At 40.1% G+C, this 17,662-nt stretch overlaps 1 protein-coding gene across 1 annotated transcript in view; it reads left to right on the top strand.

The window, feature by feature from the left end:
- Positions 1 to 13,036, top strand: part of FBXO22 (F-box protein 22) — a gene marked incomplete at its 5' end in the record, with an annotated part of 29,124 nt that extends 16,088 nt beyond the window's left edge. Inside the window, 2 exons of the mRNA XM_079700247.1 lie at positions 7,175 to 7,340; positions 12,416 to 13,036. Of these exons, the coding sequence (XP_079556373.1) occupies positions 7,175 to 7,340; positions 12,416 to 12,833 (584 nt within the window). The 3' untranslated portion in view covers positions 12,834 to 13,036. The remainder of the gene's footprint in view (positions 1 to 7,174; positions 7,341 to 12,415) is intronic.
- Positions 13,037 to 17,662: the final 4,626 nt, after the last annotated feature.

The raw sequence follows: 17,662 nt of genomic DNA, 5'->3' as shown, positions 1-17,662 counted from the left end.
TTTTCTTATCATTTTGCCCTATTTTGTTTTTTGAAGCTGAAAAGTTTAAGGTTTTATTTCTCTTTTATGCTAGTAATAAACATTTGTTGTTTCAAAAATTAGAAGATACAGGTTAGTTCAATATTGACTAATTAGAAAGACGGGAATAAGTGTAATGAACTTGATAAGCTTTAGAAATAGTGTAAGTTAAGGCAGAGTATATCAAACAATGGTTTAGTAGGATATGTCAGGCAGGAAGCTTGGCTGGAGTAGACAGGTCATGCATGAGGTGATTTTGAAGAGGTAAAGGGTCAGCTCAGTTTCTAAGCTCTGATAAGAGAGCTTAATTTAATATAGTAAGCAACAAACTAATTATTCAGGCAAAGCAGTGTTAAGGCCTTGCGTCTACCTCTGCAGATGAACTGATTGGGGTTAACTTGTTAGAGAAGCTTGTTTGGCCTTTGACTCAGTGCTTTTCCTAAAGGTCATATCGCCAAGCCTCCTCTGTGCTGTCTTTTTGGGTCCAGAAGTAAGTGTGGTGCCTCCTGGGCATGCTTCCCTCTGCCCTATAGCAACCCGGGGAATCCGTGATTGAGGTCCTTATGGTAGCACTGCTTGAAGCTAGAAGCCTAGTTTTGTCCATTTACAAGAAAGACCCAAAATCTTGAGTGGAAGGAACCATCTATTATATGATAAAATAGTTATTAGATTTGTTTTAGACCTTGTTTGCATTACAGTGCTAAATAAGTATAGGAATCAGAAAACTGAAATGAAAAAGAGCCCCATGTTTTTCTGCTGTGTGAAGCGTTTTTATTGGTGTCCTTTCCCTAAGCTGTTTGCTGTGAACAATTTTGGCTTATTCCAAAGCATCATCTTCATCCTGTTCATGGCCTTCTGGAAATTGAGGCTTTGCCTAGATTGAGATGATAATCTCTATTCTTCCCCATACTATTTTCTTCACTTCTAAAATTGGACCATTGTCTTTTATGTGGACGAGAAGATGGAGGCCTCTGAGGTGGGCAAGGAGTGAGTGGTTGGAGGCTGTGGGACGTGCCTTCTCCACAGAGGCCCAGCCTGCACTCCTGAACCAGACACCCGGAGCAACTCTTATCTATGTTCCGTGATAGTGGAAGGCACCTCATTCCTGGTAGTGTCCCTCAGGCTCGGCACACTTTCTCTGTAAAGGCCAGATAGAGAATATTACAGGTTTTGCCAGTGATGCAGCCTCAGTTGCATCTATTCAACTCTGCCGTTGGGAGTGCAGAAGCAGCTATAGACAGTATGTAAAAAATCAGCTTTGTTCCAATAAAACTTTATACAAAAGCAGGGGCGCCGGATTTGGCCCCTGGGCTGTGGTCTGTCTTCCGCTGCATTGTAGACTTGGCCGCTCTGACTAGAAGGTGGTGTGTGAGCAAACAAAGCAGCTCGGCCTCCTGTGAAATAGGCAGTACCTCTGTGCGCAGGGACCTCGTGTGTGATATTATAGTTTTTCCAGACCCTGTGTATAGGGGGTGTTGTAATCGGACCCACTGTCACGGTACGTATACATTTATATATATACATACACATGCGCACTTTCTGTTATATTCTTTTTGAAGAACTTACCAAAATGGTGCATTTTTTAAACAAGGTATAGGTTGTTTTAAAGTCTGTATGGTATCTTGTGTTAAAAATAGTCTCTGGAATGAAATATATATATATATGTGTGTGTGTGTGTGTGTGTGTGTGTGTACGTGTGTGTGTATGTGGGCTAGCACTTAATTCTTAAGGAGTGAAGGCAAAAATACCTCTATTCCCTAAGTGCCATAAAAGCCAATGTCCATTCATTCAAAAATTGTTCATGTGCATGTCATATGCCAGTCCCTGTACGTGCGGGGCTCTGGAGATGCTTGTTGGAGACACACTGTCCTGCCTCTTGGAGCTTCCAGTCTAGCAGGCCAGGCCAACTTTGAATACAATACCACAGATGTGTAAGTGTTACCAAGTAGAAGAGGTGCTAGGAAGCGTAATCATGGACTTAAGCCACTCTGGGGTGTTGGGAAAGTGACATTTGGGCAGAGCGCTGGGTAGAAGTGAACTAGAGTGGGGAGAGGTCCCTCAGATGTGGAGTCAGGAAGAGTATCGTAGGAGTATTGTACCTTCTTTCCAGCTTACTGACAAAAATAGATGAAAGGACAGGGCATAGAAAGGGCCTGGCAAGTCACCTTCAGGATTTAGGTGCTGTGGATTCACCGGCTCATAGGAAATGTAAGGAGTTCCATCGTATCTGGAGAGTGGTGGGTGTGAGGAGGGGTGTGGTGTGAGGTAGAGCTGGGATGCAGGGTGGGGCCGCTCGGCACTGAGGATCTTGATGTGCCCAAGGGCAGCGGAAGCCGGGATTCTAAACTAAGGAGTGGCACAACCCATGGGTGTTTGGAAAATGCCCCTCTGGCTGTGGTGTGATGGCTTTGGAGGAACACAAGAGAGGAGGCAGGGAGAACGGGAGCTGTTGTGGCTATGGCAGTGGTGTTGTAGAGATGTGGGCGGATTCAAGATGAAGTTCCCACGTGAGTCCACAGGGTGAGGTGATGGGTTAAAACGTTGCAGGATGAGAATGAGGACCATGGCATTGTTGTCACCGAGGTTTCTGCCAGGGCAGGTGCGCAGTACCTTCTCCTGAGGTAAGGAATAGATGGGGGCGCAGGTTAGAGGAGTCAGATGATCAGTTCTGGGTTGGACACATTGAATATGAGATGGGGACATTGATTAGACAGTTGAATATGTGGGTCTGGAGCTCAGGAGAATGGTCTCGACCACAGATACAAATTTAGGAATATCAGGTAATTAATGGCTGTTGTTCATGTCCTTTCTGCTTACTTCTTTTTGGTCTTCTCTGCCAGCAACTTAGAGGTGTAAAAACTAAATTTTAATTATTTGTTAAGTCAAAGTCCAAAAAAATTTGAGGGATTAAGTTTTTAAATTATCTGGAGATTTCATAGAGAATCTTGAGGGGGCCACAGTCAGTGATCAGGTGCAAAGCAGAGAAAAATGGTGCTAAAAGTTAAGTGATGGAACTTGTTCTGCTTTAGAGGCTGCCTAGCCCTTGAAAAAGCTGGGCAGCTTCTCAGGCAGGAAGGTGACTTAGAAGGAGGGTGGTGCCAGTGTTTTGTTAGGCTTTCCTGCCCTTTGTGGTGGATTTCACTCAGCTCCAGGAGCAAAGAACTAGGAGAGAGCAGAGAGCTAGCAGAGAGCTGTAAGGGGCCTGGTGGGGGCCAGCTCCCAGGTTATGGTGCTGGCAGGATACAGCCCCTGAGCCCCCGGGCCGTAGGCTCATGTTCATGGAGCTGACTGGTGTGGCACTTCTCTTTTTTTAAATCCCTTACCATGTACGTAAAGTGACACGGCTTCTCATTGAACGATATCAGAGAGATTTTTGGATAAGATGCATCTCAAAAAAGCATGACAACTACGTGAAAGCCAGAGCAGCACAGGTGACCCCTAGCTGGTTTGGAGGATAGGATGCATGGCTTCTTTATTCTCCCTCTAAATACGATGTTTACTTCAGATTCATTTGATTCAAGGGGAAATAGCGTCTTGAGTGTCATTTCATTATTTGATAACTTGTGTAACTCGTGGTCGGGGCCCTCAGTTTAGCCAGAACATGTTTTGATAGCTCTCCTCTATTGAACCCTTACTGGGGGCCAGGCACTGGGCAGGGTTGGATGCTTCTTTATGACATTATCGTATTTAATCATCACAACCACTCTTGAGACTTGCTCCTGCCCCAGTTTTAGAGGAGGAAGCTGCACTTGGAGAAGTCTAGTAAATTGCTCAGTCAGATGGCTACAAGGGGTTGAGCCTGAGTTCTGATCCAGGTCTGATTCCAAAAGTCATGTCCTAGCATGCTGACTTCATATTTATACATGTTTAGTGTAAAAAAGATGGGTATAAAGATACAGGAAAGGAAGTGATGCTAAAACTAAGGTTGTGAGGAAGAGAGAACACAGCTTCTGTCTATGAATTGTTGATGGTATTAGCCTCTCATTTCAAGTAGACATTATCTTTCACGTAGGTTTTCTACATGCATTTAGATTACGTCACTTTCAAACAGGCCATAAAACAACTGTCTTCAGAGAGCCTTCCCTAAAAAGAGCAGAAATCTGAACACGCAGACCTAAAGCCTTTTCAAGCAGTCCTGGCCAATCTTTGGAATAATTCTTCATAGCTGGCTTTCCTGAATCTGATGCTGCTCTTGGTGTCTAGATTTGATTTTTTTCCTTTTCCAGCTTGAGCATAGCTGTAATGAATTTATATTCTGCCTTATTTGAAAATGAAACTATCAGTGGAGGAATTCTGAGTTGAGGGACATGTGTAGGAGGAATATAGTGCAGCCAGGATGGAGGGTAGTACATGAGATACAGACCATCATCATTTGCTAGCTGTGGGCCACAGGTTTGGCTGAACTAGGGCAGAAGAACCATTAACTCTTCCCAGTTTTCTGAGAACTGAGATAAATTCTAGTGGATCCATATGCCCTTATAATAAATGGCTTGTTTTTCAAGCTGTTTCTTACCCCATGTCACTCTATGAACACCAGTGGCATCACCCCAACTATGACTCCTTAAAATAAAAGCAGTTGTAGGATCCAAACCAGTGAGGTCTGGTTACTGAGCTCTTAGCGAAATCTAAAAATGTTTAGAGCTGCCAAAGGAATGGATGGCCCACGTGCTCTTCAGCCACTCAGTCTGCTGTGACTTAGATCTCATGCTGGATTTCAGGGAACAGTGAACTGGAACTTGCACCTTTTATAGTTGGGCTGGTTGAGTACGTCATCTGCCCAACAAACATCGGAGCTGAGAATACGGCTAGAGTGCTTTCCTGAAGTTGAAAGTCCTCAGATACTGGTACTGAGCAGAGGGCCCTCCTGTTTCCCCACAGAGGCAGGACTGAAGGCAGTGCCAGGATTTCCCTCAGAATGAGCTGGGTAGTTGTCTTTTCAGGCTCGTGTATCTTAGGCCTCAATTTTTAGTGGCAAGGAGTTTGAATTGTACCTTCCTTCTAGTACATGATACAGACCTGTCTGCTCTGTCAGGCAGCCAGCCTGGGCTAAGGCAGATTTGTTCTCTAAGTTGGGTGGGGGAAAGTGAGTCTAGTTTCTAGATTTGTGTGTGTGTGGTCCCGCTGTAAAACAAGACCACTGGAGGAGGATGTTGAAAGCACTCGGTGTGTGTTGGGTGAATAAGGGTGCCTATAGAACATTCAGATGAAAATTTTAGTAGGCAATTGTAAAAGAGGGCCTAGAGCCTAGAAATCAGGAAAGGGAGAGATTTAGAAGTTTTTAGGTTTCTAAAACTTAAAACTGAGAAGTCAGGAGATGTGGGTCTAGAGTCTGCCAAGATGCCGTCCTGGGCCAGTCACTTTTCTAGGATTAACAGCCCTTCTTTGTAAAATAAGCATAAACTATTGATCCCACAGGCCTCTTCCAACTCTGAAAATTCATTCTTAAAAAAAAAAAAAATTTCTCTGAAAATTTGCTGGGCTGGTCTGTGTGGAGAAAAAGACCTTTTAGTAATGGTTTGGGGTATGTGGTATCTTGAAAGTACTGGTTTGTACTAATATCCTTCTTACTCTCCAAATCAGTGATGTACTGTATAGAGAATTAGAAATGGACCAGAGGCAGTCTCCCTAGATAAATCATTATTTGGTGTTAGGAATTGGTCATTCACCTCCACTCCACCCCGTTTCCTTAAGTGAGCCTTATTTCTGGCAACCTTTATTTACCCTTACGTCTGTGAAGATGGAAGTCATGTGGCTGAGTCAGTGGAAACTCAAATGTGGGTCAGGTGTTTGATTTTTTTTCTTCTTTGTGTCCCAGAGCCACCTCTTTGGCAAATTTCAAGTTGATAGTGTATAAACAAGGTGCAAGAGGCACATGTGAAAGCCTGGGAGCTTGTAGGGGAGAGCGTGAGTACTGCCTGCCTCCTGATAGACTATGCTGCCCTCTAGTGGTAGCTGCTTTTCATCCATATGCTGCAGAATTGAGTATTTTCCTGCTTTGGAATGAGTTTCCAATGGTTAAACCACCTTCACTCCCACTCCCTTTCCTGGAATATGTGGATAAGGCCTGTATTTTAATGGTGCATTAGTTTCCTGAGGCTGCTGTAACAAATTAGCACAAACTTTAGTGGCTTAAAACAACATTTATTCTCTCACAGTACAGAAGGCCAGGAGTTTGGAATCAGGGTATTGATGCGGCTGCATTCCCTCTGGATGCTCTAGGGGTGAATCTCTTGTCTCTTCCACCTTCTGATGCCATCGACATTCCTTATGGCTGCATCATTCTAGTTTCTGCTTCTGTGGTCACATTGCCTCTTCTGTCTCTATTTCTTTTATAAGGATACTCGTAAAGTATTTAGGGCCTATGGATAAACCAGATGATCTCATCTCAAGATTTAATTACATCTGCAAAGACCCTTTTTCTTTTCCAAGTTAGGCCACATTCTTCTTTCCAGGGACTTGGTGTGGATATGTCTTTGGGAGACCACATTCAACCCACTACAGGTGGTTAGTGCTGTTTCTGTCCATTTTCTCTGGATGTTTATATTCCCACTGCGTCTAACTCTGTCCTTCATAAACCCGTGTTCCCTTCCATTCCAGGTGGTGGCTGTGTGGAATGGCTTGCACCAAGGTCCACCAAGGGTGCTGCTCAGTTACATAGCTGCTTCCTTATTTGTGTTAAGTGTTGATTGTATTATTTTCAAATAGCCATTTAGTTTTCTTAATGATGAAAAATTAATTATAGCAAAGATTTTGAGTGTTAAAGTTTGCAAAAAAAATGGAGGACTTGACAGCTTAAACAGTAAATTTTACTTAACTAGGCATATAGGACATTAGCAGTAACATTTCATTTTGCAAAATAATAAAATGAAGAATTCCTTTTTAAGGATTTCTTTTTTTTTTTTTTTTTTTTTTGCGGTACGCGGGCCTCTCACTGTTGTGGCCTCTCCCGTTGCGGAGCACAGGCTCCGGATGCGCAGGCTCAGCGGCCATGGCTCACGGGCCCAGCCGCTCCGCGGCATATGGGATCCTCCCAGACCGGGGCACGAACCCGTATCCCCTGCATCGGCAGGCGGACTCTCAACCACTGCGCCACCAGGGAGGCCCAAGGATTTCTTTTTAAGGCTGTCTTTAATTGTTTCTCTTCATTTCTCTGCAGGTCTTTTAGATAACCCTGAGCTTCGTGTGGTCCTTGTATTTGGCTATAATTGCTGTAAAGTGGGAGCCAATAATTATCTGCAGCATGTAATCAGCACTTTCAGTGATATGAATGTCATCTTGGCTGGAGGCCAGGTGGACAATCTGGCATCGCTGACCTCTGAAAAGTATGTCTGATGTGCTTCTGATTTCTTCTGCACATCATGGGAAATGTTCTCAGCTTTATATTACTTGGGGTTTTTAAAAAACATGCTTAAAGAATTGCTAATAGTTAATTCCATTTTGCAATAGACATAGGTTGGGGGCTCACACAGTGTAATTCTGCTTATCTTTGAAGAATGAAATTTATGTATGTTATCCTTTAAGAATTTAGTTGGACTTATACTCTCCTTAAAATTGACTTTCAACATTGTCTGCTGAGCTCCCTTGACAGCTCTGTACTCTGTAACTGCAATACAGTAAGCCCCCTACATAACGAACCTTCAAGTTGCAAAACTTTTGTGCGTTTGCATGTCCAATCATGTAAATTAATTCACGTGACTGGCATACATTGTCACATGCGTGCATCCTCTACAGGTGGTTATGCTTTTGTGTACTGTACAGTACTGTATAGAGTACAGTAGTACAGTATCTTTATTTAAAGCCGAGGATGTCCGGAAGCAAGCATAAAAGCAGCGGTGATGTAGCTGATACTGCTAAGAAATGCCAAGCGAAAAGAACTGAGAGAGTGGAGCGAGGCAAAAAGATGGTAGACGTCGCTCATTATTATCACATGAATCGTTCAACCATTGGCACGATTCTAAAGAACAAGGACAAGAACATGTGAAGTCTGCTGTGCCAGTGATGTTGACAATATTATTGAAGAAATGTGGAAAAGTGATGGAGGAGATGGAGAAGCTTCTCAGTGTGTGGATGCAGGATCAGCCTCAGTGTCGAGTCCCGCTCAGCTTAATGCTGATTCAAGAGAAAGCTAATAGCCTTTATGAAGACTTGAAGAAGAAACATGGCAAAGAATCAGAGGGCACATCTTTTAATGCCAGCCACGGCTGGCTTCATTGGTTCAAGACTAGAGTCAACCTTCATGATGTAAAAGTAAGTGGTGAGGTAGCAAGTGCAGATATGGTAGCTGCCTGGGAATTTCCTGAAATGCTTCTAGAAATTATTGATGAAGGCACATATTTACCTGAGCAGGTTTTTAATGTGGATGGGACTGTACTGGAAGAGGATGCCAGACCAAAGTTACATCAGTAAGGAGGAAAAGTTGATGCCAGGCTCTAAAGCAGCAAAGCATAGGCTAACTCTGTTGTTTGGTGGCAGTGTTTCCAGCAATATGAAGCTGAAGCCTCTCTTAGTTTATCATTCAGAGAACCCAAGAGCCTTTAAAAACATAGACAGGGGCTCTCTTCCTGTTGTGTGGAAGAGTAACCCCAAAGCCTGGGTTACATAAGGCCATTTTCCAGGACGGGTTTGTCTACCACTTTATCCTGAAGGTAGAGAACTACTGCTTGGAGAAGGATGTCCCATTCAGCATTCCTTTGCTGCCTGACAGTGCTCTGGGCCACCCCCTCCATTCACAGATGGCTTTCATCGCACGTCAGAGTAGTGCATCTGCCACTAAATACAATGTCTCTCATCCAACCTATGGACCAGGGAGTTATAATGACTTTTAAGAAATATTTTTTATGTCACACTTTTCGTCAGGCAGTAAAGGCAAGTGACAAATCAGCAACAACCTTGTGACAATTTTGGAAGGACTATAAGGCCATACATGTACAAGGCCATAAAAAACATTGACTCTGCTTGGTGTGAGGTTATGGCCGTCACCATGAATGGGGTTTGGAAGAACCTTTGCCCACAGTTTGTTCATGACTTTTGTGGATTTGAGAAGGTGGATGAGGAATCCAAAGAGGTCTTCAGTAACTTAGTGACCCTCAGCGAGAAGCTGGAGCTAGGTCTGCAAGAGGATGACTTCATTGAACTCCATGCTGTGCAACGTGAGGAGCTTACTAATGAAGACCTGATAGAACTGGGGGCCCAGAGAAAGGGCACAGAGAAACAAGAGGAAGAAGAAGTAACTGAAGAACCAAAGAGATTCATGACACAGGAAATGGCAAGGGGATTTTCTTTATTTGAGGAGGCACTGTTAACTTTTTGAGGCACAGGACCCGAACGTAAAATGGTACACAAAGGTTGTAGCAGCCGTTCAGAATGCAGTCCAGTGCTGCCGTGTCATCTGTGACGAGAAAAAAAGAGCTACTACCCAGATATCACTTTTTTAAGACGGTAGATAGATAGAATTGAATCCAGCAAGGAACCAGAACCTGTGGCATCAGCGTCAGGCACGAGTGCAGTTGCAGCTTGCCCTCCATCTCCTATTGCTGGCGATCCTTCAGCTCTACCATCTCCCACCTCCTCTCCCTCCTCCAGTCAGTAACTCTTCTTGCCTGTTCACTCGATGCCAGCCCTGTATGCCAGCTGTTGTACTGTACTGTAAGATTAGAAATGTTTTATTTTTTGTTTGTTTTTTATGTATTATTTGTGTGAAAAGTATTATAAACCTATTACAGTACGGTACTATATAGCTGATTGTGTTAGGTGGGTACCTCGGCTAACTTTGTTGGACTTAACAAACAAACTGGACTTAAGAACATGCTCTCGGAACGGAACTTGTTCGTATGTAGGGGACTTGTTCATATGTAGGGGACTTCGTATGGTTCATACGTATGTCACTTCCTCTCCGGTTCTGTTTTCCTCCTCTAAAGGAGATGCGTGGTTCAACAGTACACCTTTATGGTAAAACTTCTCAGAGCCTCTAATACTGTGCTCAGTACTTCGGATCTTTTAGAGGGAGGGGGAATATTATTACCTGTGGCCCTTCTTAAATCTATTTGGCCACAAAACCTTCTGTCCATGGAGCATCTTGCAGGCTGACTGGTATTACTTGGCACACATTTTTGGAAATACTGTACTAGATCTTTTTTTTTTAACATCTTTATTGGAGTATAATTGATTTAGAATGTTGTGTTTCTGCTGTAGAGCAAAGTGAATCAGTTATACATATACATATATCTACTCTTTTTTAGATTCTTTTCCCATATAGGTCATTACAGAGTATTGAGTAGAGTTCCCTGTGCTATACAGTCGGTCCTTATTATCTATAGTAACGTGTATGTGTCAGTTCCAATCTCCCAATTTATCCCTCCCCGCCCCCCCCCAACCCCGCTTCCCCCTTGGTAACCGTAAGTTTGTTTTCTACATCTGTGGCTCTATTTCTGTTTTGTACATAAGTTCATTTGTACCATTTTTTTAGATTCCACATATAGCAATATTACTTGGCACACATTATTGGAAATACTGTACTAGATCTTTTGAAAGGCTTTTTCAAGCTCAAAAATTGATGCATCTTTCATTTTATTATTAGGGCTTTTGTTTTCAAAGATAAAAAATATTTGCTCTTCTATCTTGAACCATTACTACTTTTCCATTTCCAATGAAAGTATGTAGTATTTTGAGTTTGAGCTAATTAAGTGGACATAAATATCAGCTGTTTCCAAAAGCAAGAAAATGAGACCCCCCCTGCCCCCACCCTCCAGATGTTTCCTGCAAGCACTATTATTTGTTTCTCTCTATATTTGTGTTTAGTATTTGGATCCTAGAGTGGTGACATGGAGACACACTGTTAGAGATCAGTATCATTAGGAGCAGCTTAAATCATCCCAGTCATCATCTCCCTCCTGGTAGTCAGCACTGATGGATCAGGGAAAGCAGGTAGCTAAGTTGAGTTCCCTGGAACCTGAGGAAGAAGGGAGGAAAGTCAACTGCACTGAACTCTTAAGCACTGGATTTCATGCATAAGTATACCTGATTCTTGTTAGCTATCTGTGGGTTATTTCTCCTTTTGCCTAATTTTCCTTATTGTCTTTGCTTTTACTTTGAAATTATATACAGATAGGGCAATGACGATCTAACATAGTTGATTTTTGAAATGCAACTCACTCAGACATATAACATCTGAGGTGCTAGCCTGTTAGCATGGCTGTCTGTATATAATCTACTCTTTATACCTAATATGGGAAGTATACCCTCAACAATCATTACCTCTTACATGACACATTAATTTTAACATGGTCTTTACACTGTGTCATGGAGTAAGGGAAGCCATTGAGTAAATCAATGCTCCATGTTAGTGGTGTCCAGATAGGAGCCCTGCTCCCTCCAAAAAAAGGTGAATAATTCTTTTTAGGCAGGAGACTCTTGTTGCAGTTGTATACCAGAGAGGAAATGTAATAAGGTTAAAGGAACAGCAGCAGACTTCAGAAGGTGGATTCTGCCCCTCAGAAACTGGTTTTGCCACTAGTTAGCCTTAAGTCACTTAGTGCTTAAGCTTTTTAAGTCTTAGTTTCTTGTTAACCCAGTGAGTCCTGCCCATTTCGTAGACTCAGATGTTGGTAAACCTGATAGAAATGTTAGAAATGTAAGGTACTTACTTGGTTTTCCCCCAATGGGTGTTCACTGTATTATGCTTTACAACTTTATTGGCATTTTATTTTTATTTTCTTTAGTAACCATAAAATATTTCATTAAAAAAATACCAGGCAAATAGAAACAAAAAGAAAATGTATGATTTTACCTTCAGATTAAGCTAAATTATCAGGTCAAAGTGATAAATAAGACACAGCAATATAATCTATTCCTTTATGGACCAAACAGCATAGAGCTTAAAACTTCTGGAATTATGGGTTCTTAATAAAATTATTCTCCATGATTGAATATTTAATACACCTCTTTTAGAATTTGACAGCTGAGGTAGGGGAGAAAAGATACCAAAGAGGTAAATAATACCAAAAGCTTTAATACATATCATAGTATATATGAATAAAATTGTAAGATTCCTTTTTCAGGGAAGTGAGAAAGGTAAGAATACTCTGTACCCTTCTAAAACTCAGGTTGGATTTTAGAAATCTTTGTGGAGGTGATGCATTTGCCCCTTTGTATCTGTGACTGAGGAAATGGTTGCTTTGTTCTCCGTAGATCTGTCTTCTGCATTCTTTTAATATATTAATTTCAGTAGTTTAATTTTTAACCCTTATTACAGTCCTCTGATCAGGGAGAGAGAGCCTCAGACTAACTGTAGACTAAGGCAGCACTTCCCAACCAGTGAATCGGGAGGATTTTTCTTTTATACTGTAAATTTGAATGGTGTTTCATGATATATTGCCACTTTTCTAATTTAATTTTCTAGGAACCCTCTGGATATTAATGCCACCGGTGTGGTTGGACTATCATTTAGCGGACACCGTATCCAGAGTGCCACAGTGCTTCTCAACGAGGATGTCAATGACGAGAAGACTGCTGAGGCTGCGATGCAGCGCCTCAAAGCAGCCAACATTCCAGAGCAGAATACCATTGGCTTCATGTTTGCGTGTGTTGGCAGGGGCTTTCAGTATTATGGAGCCAAGGAGAATGTGGAGGCTCATGTATTTAGAAAGTTTTTTCCTAGTGTTCCTTTATTTGGCTTCTTCGGACATGGAGAAATTGGATGTGATCGCATAGTCACTGGAAACTTTATACTGAAGAAATGTAATGAGGTAAAGGATGATGATCTATTTCACAGCTATACAACAATAATGGCACTAATTCATCTTGGGTCATCTAAATAAAGTGCCACCTGTAAAGTGGCTTTCACAATGTATAACTTTCAGGCCCTGCCTTTTCCAGAAAATGGAAACTTGGGATATGTATATTACAAATAAAAAACTTTATATATATCTGCTTTGTAGCTTTGACACTCTAAAGATTATTTGATAGTTTTTAATGTATTAGATGAAGAACAAGTTTGTAAATAATGTCATGCAAGACTGAGAGTTGAGAGCTTTTGCATCAGGCACAAGTGAACCAATTATGGCTATACTGTACCTACCAGATTATGTAGCTGCTGTGTGATAGGACTTTAAATAGTCTTCTGCATAGGAAGACTAAAAAAGGAGTCATCAACAGAAAGGAGATTTAAGACATTCCATGACTACCTCTGCAATGTTAGATGATCTTTCAGCAGAATCATGAAGATATTTTTCTCCCTTAATAAAGGAGAAAAATACATAGATGGCTTGGGAAATTTTTCTCTGCTTTACAATTTTACCATTTTTTTCAGAAGCTGTAACAAATTACTGACTTTTTACTTATTTGATAAATGTTAAAGAACTATTTTTTAGTACTCTAAAGTTGCTTAGTCAAATAAATTGCCAAGACTAATCAGTATTTTATTACCTTATAAGGAAAAAAATTTTCCTTTTCCCTCAATAAAGAAATTGCAACAGAAAATTCTTTTTTTCACCTACTTCTGTGTAACTAATTGGCAGATGAGACAATTACATCACCTTATTTTGGTTTTATACCAATAAAACGTACCTTGGAAACTCAGCTGTGTACTTCATTGCTTTTAGTGAGTGAATGAAGGAATCCTTTAGAAAAGAAAACCCAGAATAATGGTATTTGTTAGCTAGCAAATCCTGGCATATTTCCAGTAAAATGTTTTTCAGGTTTAAATTTCTCATTATGTAAATATCAAAATGAAATCTGTGTAGAGAACACCAGTTTCCCCCCAGTATCCATTCTTTCCTTTTCACATAGTCATAAAACCTTTGATTTTGAGCTAGGCACATGCACACCAGAATAAAGACTACATCCTTGTGTCCCTTGCAAGTATGACTGTTCTGGCTGGTGAAATGTGAGGGAAATGATAATGTGTCCTTTAAAACAGTGTGACTTTTTTTTTTTTTTTTGCCTTTTTTCGATCCTTTTGCTTAAAAGTGGATATGACTGTGAGCCATCTTAGACTCTACAGAAGAGGTAATGCTCTATTGTGGAAGAGAACCACACAGAACGATCCTAGGTTTCCATACCGTTTTGTTGAAGTGCTACCATTACTGATTTGGACTGCCTATCTCCAGAGTGTTTTACAAGACAGAAATTAACATCATTCTTGCCTAAGGCACTTGTTTTTTTCCAGGTCTTTGTTACAGGATATCTGTATTAGCATATTCTAATACAGTATGATATAATATATGGCACTTTTGTAATAGTCAGTGGTTCTAACGGGATAGAAGAAAACTTGCAAGGTAAGTGAAATCGAATATATTAACATTCCTGCTTTTCTATTTTTAATCACTTTTTGTAAACCAATTTTTACTTCAAAACATTTTTTCTTGCTGTTTATTTATATGAATGATAAAAATACTTAAAAGTTTCTTTAATTTATGGTTATATTCAATCTTAGTTCCTGAAGAAAGTCCAAAGAAAAGTTTGATTGCCATAGAACTTTTAATCTGTGAATATTAATATTTAGCTGTTTTTATTTATTAACTCTTCTGTTATTTGACATTGGTACCCATTATCAAGTAGACAATATCTCAAAATTCAAGTCCTTGTTTATGCTTACATAGCATATAAGGAAAATACTTTGTAAATTTTCTTTGTCCTTGATATTAACCAGAGTTGACTGAACAGTAGAGGAAAAAAAGATTTTGAAAATGGAAATATGAACAAAATGCACCTGATTGAATGAACTGTTTTATTTTTTTCAAATTAATACATAAAATGTTTTATTACTTCTCAAAGGAGAGGCTGCTGCAAGGTCATTTCATACAATATTCGAGGTTAATATATGGCTCCTTTTTATAGCTGAGACTTTGGAGCTTGTTAGGAACAATAAATTCATTTGGCCACAAGATTGTAACCCTGGTGCAAAATAGAAAGGGAAGAAGTTGAACCAATTGAAGGAGTAGTACTGATGAAAACAAAAGTTACTGGCCCTGCCTCTCAGAGGCTTTGACATTTCTTTGGAAGTGGGGGGGATGATAATTTAACCAAAGTTAAAACAATTTATTATGGTTTTGAAAGGCTTGTCTTAAAAGCAAGCATTAAAGAAAAAGTTACTGTTTCAGCTAAAAACATACTGAATTCCTAGAAATGGCAACTGTTGTAGTCATTTGTGAAACTGGAAAAATGTTCACATGCAAAAATTGACATGAGCACAAAAAGAGAAGATGTACCCTTACTGTTTTCTTTACAATACTGAGCTGACTTCTATCAAGTGACAAGGATAGGATAGTTTAATCAAGGTGTTTAAAAAATACTGATTTCCTTAATGTGCTTTCAAAGCAGAATCTTTCTGCAGCTACAATTTGCCTTGTTAAAGGCTGCTTCAAAGGAATAAACTCCTTGAAAAGCCATGTAGCAATAAAGGAAAGAATAAGGAAGCTTGGAATTAAGATCTCAAAACAGACACCCTACACATTGTTATAATTAATAGTCTGTGACCTAGAGTAATGAAGGGGGTCCAGAAGGCCAGTTCACTTCTGTAATTAATTCTCAACTTTGCTTAAACCTGCATCATTGGTAAATAAAACAACTTTTCAACCTAGTAAGAGAAGCCAAACAGCAAGTTTTGCCACTAATTTATATTACAAATTTAACACAACGAACATGCAAAGAATGTAAAATAAACTTTTACAAATCTGAGAATTTCCTAGGCATTCTGCAGAAATTTTTGAGAAAAAAATCTACTTCCGTCATTTTGTGCCCAGTCTAACCCATTTGAGCACCACCATAAGTTCCATTTTAATGAAAACAGAAGACTAAATCCTCTTGATTTGAAATTGAGATTTTTAGATGACTGACTTGGTTTTCATTTGTAGAAAGGGAATGAGTCTGCTTAATGAAAATCCTAAAATAACAAAACATAGTATTAGTAATAACATCCTTGTTAAATAAACAAAACTAATACCTGTGCTATGTAAATGAATGTTACCAGAAAGTTTCTTTTAACATTAGCCTGTGTAGAGAAAAATAGTCAAATATTTACAAGACATGTTATTTTTGTTTCATTTCTGCCTTATGCCATGCTGGGGACAGAGTAGAAGAATATATGCTACTCTAAAGTAGGAAACATTGGCAGAGGCCAATAAACTTCATTTAATGTCTTGGTACTAAGAGTGTATGGAGCATTTCATTTCATACTTTTTGTAAAAGTTACTCTTCTCTAGAGACATCACAGCCAGTAAAAAAGGCAAGATTGATAATTACAAGAAATTGGAAAAAATACATATATTCATTAATTTTAAATGTAAATCAGTGAAGATAATTGAGACCATTTTCTTAACATTTACACAGTACCTCCACATCTAACAAAAATTCAGTCATCATACATGTATCTAAAACATAACTCTGTTCAAGGCCTAGTCAGGATACTAGAATTACAGATAGGAATAAACAGAATTGACCTGAGTGACACTAGCAAAATTGTGAACTACAGCACTCCGAGCTTTTGTTCCTCCACAGAAACATTGAGGAGGAAAGGAAAAAAGCAGCAACTGTGTGAACCAAATTTGTTGGTGCTCTGGAAAACAAAGGTTTACAGCAACTAACACAGTGCCCAGTGAAGAAAACCCATCCTCAAAATGGTAGGAAAGTTTTGTGATTTTTTACTCACCCTTGCCTCCCATGCAGTGGTGCTCTTATTCTTAAAATGACAGAAGCCTGGTTTCCAGTTCCCTCCCTCAAACCAGAAGAGGAAGAATAGACTTTATTTGCAAATCACTGTTTGTCTTTTCTAATCTGTGGGAGGGATTAGTAGGACTGACTCAAAGTGCTCATCACTGTTTTGCATAACTTGGAAATCAGGCAAGAAAGAGTAGGCACTGCTTGTGAAAGCTGCAAAATGACTGCAGAATCACAGGCACCTGGATATGGGTGAAGACATAAAACAGGCTGTGTAAGGCCTAGAGGAGAAGCTGGGGTGAGATTTTTGAGAAACTGGGCATTCAAAAGCAGTTGTACCCAGGGGAAGATATAGAATGCCAAATGAATGCACAGGCAAAACATGCTCAGAAAAGATTTAAGAGAGCCTTAGGTTTTCATCTTGGTCTGATCCCTAGGATAGAAGCAGGCCTAGCTAAGAGCTGCAGGAGTGCCTTAGCACACAGGTGAAATGCAAAAAGGAGAACTGGCATTCAAGGAAATCTCTAAAAACAACTGAACATGAGATAATAGGAACAGAGGCTTCAGTGATCACACACAAGGGATAGTCTTTGTAAAAGTAGCTTGGAAAAGTCTCAAAAACAAATGAACAACAGCATTCAGCAGTCAGCAACAACTGGTAAACACTGGGAATAGAAGAGAATGTTATATCCAGAATTACAGTACTGTAATAGTGAAATGCCCAATTTTCAACAACAAAAAACCTGTAAGGCATACAGAGAAACAGGGAAATGAGGCCTATTCAATGGAACAGAAACTGGCCTGGCCCACACATTGACCTTACTAGAAAAAGACCTTTAAATATGCTCAAAGAACTAAAGGAAATCAAGAAAGTGATGAATAAAATGAGAATACCAGTGGAGAGAAATTATAAAAAGGAACCAAAGAAATTTTGGAGCAGAAAGTTACAATAACAAAATTTTCACTGGAGGGGTTGAACAGCAGATTTGAG

This window comes from Hyperoodon ampullatus, assembly GCF_949752795.1.
Source record: "Hyperoodon ampullatus genome assembly, chromosome: 3".
NCBI lineage: Eukaryota > Metazoa > Chordata > Mammalia > Artiodactyla > Ziphiidae > Hyperoodon > Hyperoodon ampullatus.
Note: the sequence above shows the minus strand (reverse complement) of the source record. Positions and strands in the feature narration are given on the sequence as shown.